Source organism: Atractosteus spatula, chromosome 17 (assembly GCF_055471065.1).
Source record: "Atractosteus spatula isolate fAtrSpa1 chromosome 17, fAtrSpa1.hap1, whole genome shotgun sequence".
In the NCBI taxonomy this organism is placed as follows: Eukaryota; Metazoa; Chordata; class Actinopteri; order Semionotiformes; family Lepisosteidae; genus Atractosteus; species Atractosteus spatula.
The window spans coordinates 16656545-16665818 of NC_142722.1; the positions used below are offsets into that span (position 1 = coordinate 16656545).

General features: G+C 45.1%; 1 protein-coding gene across 32 annotated transcripts in view; it reads right to left on the bottom strand.

The window, feature by feature from the left end:
• Window positions 1-8571, bottom strand: part of atxn2 (ataxin 2) — a 47396-nt gene extending 38825 nt beyond the window's left edge. For 30 of the 32 annotated variants that reach the window (XM_088935702.1, XM_088935696.1, XM_088935701.1 and 27 more), the window contains exon 1: window positions 7941-8381. In XM_088935702.1, coding sequence (XP_088791828.1) covers window positions 7941-8047 — 107 coding nt within the window. In that variant the 5' untranslated portion in view covers window positions 8048-8381. Of the gene's footprint in view, window positions 1-7940 lie in introns of all 32 variants that reach the window. The other 2 variants (XM_088935686.1, XM_088935689.1) reach the window with 2 other exon arrangements.
• Between the last annotated feature and the right edge of the window lie 703 nt (window positions 8572-9274).

Consider the following 9274-nt stretch of genomic DNA (forward strand, 5'->3'; position numbering starts at 1 on the left):
TGTCACGATTTTCAACACTTCATGCGTGGAATTTTGTGAACTCTGAAATGTGGTAATTAAACTAATACCAATAGGCCCACAGAATTAGTCCCCCGTCAGCAGGTACAGTGACACAGCCAATGAGCAATCTTAAAATTAAATCACATGAAGTTCTGACAAGCCTACTGCAATACTACTACATCTGCTTTGCGAGTCCCAACAGAAGGCAGCAAGGAACGGGTCTATAAAAGGAATCTGCAGCATTTTTAACATTGATCTCATACGATAGGACATCATATCAGAAAAACAGTTTTAAATAAAGTATTTAATATGAGCTTAGAGCTTTTTTCTGAGCAAACCACCAATATCTCAGTAGTACTTTAAAAACCACCAGGGGCATCTATCTACTGTGGCACTCACCAACCATTTTGATGTGTAAGACTGACTTCAAAACATTAGGGATGTACTGACTTTACTGGAGCTGATCATTTTAACAGGGAAGACTACACAATACATAAAAGCTAAAAATACAAGGAGACATTTTGGCCTATTAACCTTGTCTAGGATCTCATCCAGGATTATCAATTTCAACTACATGATTGGGTGGCTTGTGTCAGACTCCCACAGCCCTTTGGGTCAAGTGCCTCTTGCTCTCAGCTGTGAGTTTACCTCCTTTTGATTTCCACCAGCATCCAATTGTGCACGTTTCAACACAACGGACTTCAAAACCAGCAGCGACTGTCGATGCCTTTAAGGATTTTGAATAGCTGAATCATTATATTTAGGATTACACTCCACTAAAACTAGGAATATAATTGCTGGTACATTGTTGAATGCAGAGAAACGTAGATCTTTTTTGTAACCAAAACCCAAATGGGTTATAATTAATGTCCAAGTAGTATACTGTATAATTTAGCAGTCACTCGATTTAAGTACTACACTCAAAAAAAGGGGTACAGAATTTTTAGATTTTTAGTTATAAGGAGACAATCCAAAACTTTGAAGGAGCAGCTGGAAAGGAAAAAGGTATCTTAATCATAGGTGCTGTCAATTGCTGTAAACCCAAGAAAGTGAAAATCCATTGGAAACAACAGAAAAACAATTTTGATCATTTTGTGAACCCCATAGCGTAGCAATTCAATGGCTTCAATCACCGGAGGCCCACCAAGACATTTATCTGAACGTAAGCACTCATGTAGTAGGTGAATCTGCAATCATGACGCCTAAACTACTTGAAAGCAAATTTGAACCCAATACCGATTCTTAATTTCACTTCCTTGTATTAAGTGGCCACCTCTGTACATTTTACCAGTTGTCACAAGCAAATGTGTTACTAATATTTAGACTAGCATGCCAACATCTAAACCTAAATTAAAACCTAATAAGAATCAAAGGAGTTTGTGGATTTTGGCAATTGCTTTCTCATGGAATACTGCATACAGTTCACAGCCCCTTTTCTAAATATTTTAAGATAAACCTGAGTGAACACAAATACTAGCATATTAGCAAGCTACTAATTCAACAATTTCAAACTAAATACAACTCATAAAATTAAAAACAGTCAAGCAGACAAACTACTAAACCAACATGAAAGGAAACTGCAGTTACCGTTCAAGGCGCACAACTTTAGGTCATTCACTATCAAAAATGACAAATGACAAAAATTAAAAAATAAGCTTACAAAAAGTGTGTGGTCTACTTAGATGAAGGAGCATTCTACAGGTATTAAACTGTTAATACCGGTATTCACTAAACTCCTAGCATTTTTACTACCAACCTGGTACAAAAAACTACCTCATATCCACAGCCTTTCACCCCGAATTAGGCATAATCGGACCAATTTAAAGAATATTAACCGAAAGGTCAACTTTCCTTCTATTTAAGCTTTACTGGGATTCTCCAACAATAATTCAAATTACCAGATGAAGTGTGAATCTAGACATTTTCACTATGTTTAGCTGCCAACCAGTAACACAATACCGATAAACTAGAAACTTGCCCACACATTCCATGGGACTATATAACAGTAAGAAATTAAAATAAAAAAGGTAAATCAACTTTGCCAGGTGCCTTGAGAACTAAGATTCCCATTCAGAAGAATGCATGAGAAAGGGAATTGACTCCTGTTCCTATAAGTTTATAGATTACAGAATAACTTAAAGATTCAACTAATAATACCACTGCTCAGCTCTTTGATTCACAAGGACTCAGACAGAACTGCAGGCTTTATATACGAGAGCCTCATGCTGGATATTTCTAGCATATTATAGACTAACATGAGAATAAAAATACCCAACTTAACTGATCACTGCAAATTTGTGAAAAAGTTCATTTTGAAATCTCTGCTGGAAGGTGGTATTTTAACACGAAAGCCAATGAACATAAATGCACTTGTAGCAGCAATGCTTATTAATAAGTCAGAATTAAGTATTACTGGGACAACTGATTAATTAACAGTACATTCACAAAACCCTTGTGTATTTATTGGTGTCCCGTGTGAGGAAGGTGAAAGGAGAATCAATCAAGTGGAATCACTGTGGTTTCAGTGAAATCGCACAGCTCGCACCCGGTTTCTGTACACGAGAACACAGAGTGTGCTGGAAGCTGATAGGAAAAAAGATCACCTTCTCCTTCAACGAATAGTGCAGCATGTGCTGATTTGTGATCCATCTGTTTGGTTTTGCTGTATTCGATACTGTGGTATTTTGTGGTGAAAACTGTATTGTTGTAGGAAGTAATACTCAAAAGTTTTTCCCGAGTAATGACAATGGCTGCTAAAAAGTCTGAAATGGAGTCGCTTATAAGTACTCTCACTAGCGACTACAATCCTGATTACTGGGACAGTACTGAGAAGTTGAATTTTGATTAAGTTGAGAAACTTTAGGTAGACCTGGTAGCAGATCAGCTTAATACAGGAGTTTCTGTGAATGCATTTCAGGTCCTACCTAGTTCCGCCTTAAACCTCACTAGACAGCTTGAATTGTCTTTGTCCGAGATTTTGAATCAAAATTTTAAAAGCTTCAGGGAAGGTCAGAAAGGTTCAAGACTGAGCGAGTTGATTTATTAGAGATAATCAAGGACAAGAAAGCGGAAAATGAAAAAAGTGAATACCGACTCAAAGAGCTTTTAGCGAAATTGGAGGACCTGTCTGCCAAAGAACCTGCTGCTGAGGAGTCTAACAGAGGCTAGCCTGCATGAAAAGGAAAATGAACTTGAGAGCTTACACAAGCGTAACCAGAAAGTACGCAAAGATTTGTCTCGCGCGAGTGGTGAAAACACAGTGCTCACACAGTGCCCACAGAACCCAGTAGCTGATGCAGAGGTTCCTTCTAGTCCCTCCAGACAAGACAAATGTCTTTTCTTGCTGCCCGAATATACAGGAAAGTCCTGCCCGGGCCAGCGCCCTCACAACCTCCCTGCCACAGGTGACCCGCCAGGTGAAGCACACCCCTTTTCCATCCCTGAAGAGGAGCAGATCTCCCTGCCCGGTGATGAAAAGGAGCCCTGCTGTGCACCTTGGCACCCCAGGGGGGTCAGGACCACCACCCCGTAGTGGTGGGAGGGGTCCAGATGGCAGATCACAGGTTGGTGATGCAGTCATCACCCTTAGCTCTGAAAAGTCCTCTATTAGTGAGGATCTGTTTGAGCACCTGTCACAGAGCCACCGGCACACCCTCAGAGACAATCACATGACGGCCAGTGTTGTCTGCATAGGGACTGGAACCTTGTTTCAGCCAAGTGATGGCCCGGGGAATGCCCTACGTAAATCGCTAGCCAACGCCAACATGTACTCAAGCGAAGCGTTCATGTTTGGACTCTGGTCGACAGCCTGATTAACTTTTTATTCAGCAGCAGCAGCACTACACCGGAAGCAAACCGAGTTTCATTCCCCTAAAGAGTGACTTGCTTGGAACCCGCGGTCACCCTCTGTGCATGGAGACTTTCTACTAGTAGGTCACAGAGAGAGATACTGTCAGACGTATCGCCACAGCAGACATTTCTCTTCCAACTCGTCTGACTCCAAGCTGCACCCCCACTGGTTGGCCAGGAGCCAGAGGACACCGGGATGATGCCTACTGAACGCCGCAGCTCTTGGACGGAGCTGCCAGCTGGTCTTGGTGCCCGTGCCGGGAAATACGAATTCATATCTGGATAAGTAAGCCCAATGTTCTACATTGAATCTCAAGAATTCAATCGTTGCCTCAACAGAAGTTGATATCAATTCAACTCATATGAGTAATGTATTTACTTTTGAGTAGCTAATGTAGACTGATAAACGATAGTATAGCTGAACGGTATACTGAATCATATTCTGCGTTCATCTCTTTGTGTTTAGCATCTCTTCGTGATTATATACCTTGCACTTTGATAACCCTCACAGTAAGATCTGCCACCTGTATCCAGGCAGACTGTTATATGTTTTATATGCACAAGTTATGCATTAATAAATGTATCTCGTTTATCGAATCCGTGTGTGCGCGCGCGCGCGTCGCTGATCGATTGATTTTCTAATAGCCGTAACGAACCACCTCGTGATTACTGCTACAGTTAATAAATTGTCCCAGTAAATTTACAAACCCCTGCACACTTCTGCAATTTAGAACTAACAGGTTTTTCAACAAACAGGCCACATGAAAAAAATACTGGCCTATATCCCCGAAATGTTTTCTTAGATAAGCTGCATACTAGATACCTGGGTCCTGTCATGGAGCTCAAAATCTCCAAACCACGTGGATTAGTCTTTTGTAGTCTGTGACAGTGGCTTAAACTGCACCACTGAGAAGCATAATCCTTCCTTCCACATATGGTCTGCTTACTCCACAGAACAATTCTGCAAATCAGTGCTGTTAAGATACTGCACATTAGTCATGTCAAACAGGAGTTGCAATTTTCAGAAAAGCACAGGCCAGACAGAAGGCATGATGCTTTTTTTCTGCATTACTCCTCCTGGACCAAACGCATGTTCGCACTACCAGTTTAAACAGGGCTGGTTCGGGTCACTAAGGCCACTGCCCACAAGAACGTGAAGAAGAAACCTACTTCAATGAAATTGGTCTAACGTGACGAGTGTAGAAATTAGCTTTTATTCCACTCAATTTCGCAGTGCATATCTTGATTTTCACTGAAGGATAAAGGCATAGACTGACAACAGAATACCTCTAACACAGAACCACCCTTTGCCTTTCTCCCTGTCAGCTAGGAGAAAGCCTGGTGTCACTAACATGCTGGGTTGACGTTCTGAACACTTGAATCAGGTACCCCCAATTAACTCACAGCACTAAACACAAGATGAAAGAAATTAATTCGGAAGACTGGTTCATATTCAAACTACAGGACAGATAAATGGGTTCATCATGAAAACCAATGGACAAGATCTCACCTGGCTATTAACTTTCAGATTTAAAAAAAGAAAACAAATTTCACATACTTAAAGGTCACAACTAACAAAAAGCACCCAGTTGGACAATAAAAATGTGTACCAGAGTAAGACTACCTTAAACATCTGTCCACAAGGAGTAACCAGTATAAAAATCTAGCCACTTGTCCTCAGTCACCCCCACTGTACAAATATTAATAAATCAAAAATATCTTCAAGACTACATCACTGAGAATAGATAACGTATTTATGGTCCATTCATTATACTTCATGGCTATTGAACTCCATTTGTGACTAAACTGCTTCAAAAACAATGCATCACCAAGAAAATGCTTAAAAGTGCTCCTTTAAAGTCATATTTTTAAAAATCCTACTGTTAGCTCCAGCTTTAGAAACTGAGCTTCTCCCCACTCCAACGGACTGGTTGGCTAAATTAAAACATCCCAATTTAGCGTCTTAGAGAAGAAATTCCAACACCAATATAAATAAAAATGACCTTGAAGTGCCTTTGGAAATGTGATCATTGTGAGAAGTGAGAAACATAAAAACTGCGATGTATGTGGATACATTACCATTGAAATAACCCCTCCAACATTATTCTGAAGTTCAGTAAAAGAAGTTAACATAGAAGTACAGGGCTTAATCTTATTTTAAACACAGTATATTTACATTAGCCTCAAGGACACACTGAAAACCAGTCATTTGTGACGTCTTTGATTTTTTTCATTAGGCGTTTGCCCAGAAGCATGCCACCCAGTAAAGTAAAATCGAAATCAAGTTCACTACAAATAGTGCATAAACCTGGCATTATCTTGATCAATCTGATTCCCTAAGCACACAAACCAGGTGAAAGCTGTCAGCTACTCTCTACAGCCTTCCCAAGAACCTGTAAGGATAACCAAGGCTCTCCATTTCAGCCATGAACACAAGTTTGTCCACTCAATAAGCCCCAGCAAGTACACCCACATACCCCAACTCGGCGACCTAGGTTTTTTCCTGGAGGCAAAGCTCAAAACCGGGCCACTAACACAATATATTAACACTGCACCTTTAAAAGCATTTATCTTAAAGCACTCAAACGCAGGGCTTCAACTGGGCCCTTTTATAAGCTCAGTAAAGGTATTTGATGACTGAACGGGTTAATAGTTTCTGATCTAAACTACTTGATGAAAATGTATAAAAACATCACCGTGGCTACTCCTTGACAGGGAATTCAAACCAGACCTTACTGCAGAGAGCTTCATTAGTCATTTTTCCAGACACGATTCAAAACGCCACTTGTGAGCAATAACGCAAGCCCAACATTATTCCTCCGCACAAGAGAAGGTCACAACAGAAGCCGCTGCTGAAAGCCTTTTTTTAAAAAAAAAACAGCTTTCATTGAAATCGGCCGGAATAACGCTCCATCTTCCTTTAGAAAAAAAGGTCTGCCTCTCCATTCATGAGTGTATTTTGTTAAATCCACCCCACCTCCCTCACACAGCGATACACACTTGTTAAAATGTATCATCATGTAGAGAAGGCAACGCTGCACAGACAAAACGAGGAGGAAAACGGCATGAAAGGTTACGAGCCAGAGCAGGCCCATGCAGCAAGACGCTTCAAGGTACCCCTTACCCCCCTCCACGAAACCTGCAGCACAGGTCAGTCTCCCCCCCCACCCCTCCAGCAGATTCAGGGCAAAGCAGCTAGAAAGCACTGCACCCCGTTCACACGGCGGCGTCCGCGGGGAAGCCCGGATCGCAGCCGGGATGTGGCCCACGAGTGGATTTAAAATGGGGGTGGGCAGCTCTGCAAGGCCGCTCCGGCTGCACGTATGCGCCCCGGCCCGGGTCCGGCGACTCCCCCCCCCGAAGGAATCGCTGGCTACACTGGGGGCAGAGTTAACAGCTCTTTGCTGGGGGGTGGGGGGGGGAGGCCTGTACAGCTACCGGGCTGCCGCAGAGGTACAGGGCTGGGCGCGGAGGAGGGCCCCTCGCTTAAAACGTGAAGCTCCCACGCCGGTGTGCGCAACGCAACAGCGCCTAACGCCTCGGCCAAGGCGAAGCGCCCCGATCGCACAGCCGTGCCGGTTCTCATCGTTGCGATCGACGCCGTGGCTCTGCAGAAGCCGCCCCGGGCACGTAGCCTCTCGCAACCCGCCACACAGCAGGGCACACGCCGGCCCGGCCGCTATCTCGCCGCGGGCAGGGGCCGGTCCAGCCTACGGGCTCACGTCCTGCCCGCAGACACGCCTCCGTTAAGAGCAGGCAAGGCGTGCAGGGTCTGGCCGGCCCGACCACGACAGGCGCGCAGCGAAATCGCCGGCCGGCGTGGGGGGCACGACTGCCACAGAGGAGGCATTTCAATAACGCTGACCGGCGACAAAAAAAAAAAGCCGAAGACTGCGTGCTAGTGCAGGAGGCCCGGGAAGGTGCGCTAGGCCCCGAGCATTCATATTTATTTCAACAGACATTCACGTCTTCGCACCCCCAGACCTCAAAACCCCCAAGGCAATCCACGCTCGTACGGCTCCCCGGGACACGGCCAGCGAAGTGTCAAGGCCCGGGAAGGCGGTTTCGCCCCGGGACCTGAAAGCACCGACCTGCCCAGGCTCTGCCGTCCGCCGGTGCCCCCGCTTCCCCCGGCGCCAGAGGCCGCAGCGGGGCCGCCGCCGGGCTTTCGGTTACCTCCGGCCTGCTTCATGGACATGACGATGATCCCATAAAAAAAAAAAACAACGTACTTAACGATGTATCGGCTAATGTCCGGTAAAGGATACAACCTAAAAAAACAAAAACAAAAAAACAACTAAAATAACGATGATACTACCGACGACGACGACTAATTTTCGCAATTAAAAAATACAGACTATTTCTTCTTTAAAAGACAGTACGTCGATGATCCTCGGCTAATGAAAGCGTTATTCCTGTCCCGTTGTGTTGTATTTTAGCGACAACAGACAGGGTTTTCGGCTTCTCCGGCGCCTCTCTCCGTTGCTATCAGCGAAGGGACCAAAACAGTCTGAGAGAAGACAAAAAACAGCGGAGGGATATATCCAGGGCGCAATGCTGCGTACATCCACCAAATCCCCCTTCCAGCCGCCTAACAGCTCTCCTGGGGGCCAGATTAGCGCAGCCTGCCTGGGGTTTTCAGTGAACCCGATCGGGGGAAGAGGGGGTTTTGAGCGGGGGGTCGGTTTAAACGCCGGGGCCGGCGTTGCAGCCCGGCGCACTATTTACAGGAAGTCGGAGGACTACCGAGGTCCTGTGGCCGTGGTGCGCTCCCCCCCCCCCACCACCACCACGTGAGCCGGCGCGAGGCTCGGCAGCGGGACTCGCGGGTAGGGTCTCCCCGCGCGCCTGTGTGCGCTGCAGCGCGGAGGTTCCTGCTGTAGCTGCACAGACAGCTCACTAAAGACACTGCTCTCTCACCGTTTTGCATGAAATTAGCAACCCTTTATATCATTTTTCGTTTCACGAATTTGCAGCGTCCGCTGATCCCTCTCCCCCCGGTTTTATTTTATTTTTATTGTTTTGCGTGTGCAGACTAAAGCCGGATATTCTCGGTCTTTACTGACCGTATGACCCGTTTTCATTTGTTACCTGTCAGTAACATCCCCAATTAGAAAAACGTCTCCAGGACTGGGACTGCATGTGCATATTTATTGCAAGGTAGAGCTTGACTTGCGTAGTCATCTCTAATTCATGTCACTTTAAATTATAATTCCTTGCTTGCATATAGTACTTCTCATCCCTGTGGATCCCGGAGCGCTTCCCACACAGAACGGGAACCAGTTCCTTCTCCTCTGAATCGCAGCAGGTCAGGGGGAGGAATGAGAAACCGCATCAGCGGTTCCATTAAGGGAGACTGCAGGGAGACCGGAGTGTACGAGAGACCAGTGTGCTTCAATTCAGGATACTGGCACCAACACCCTTA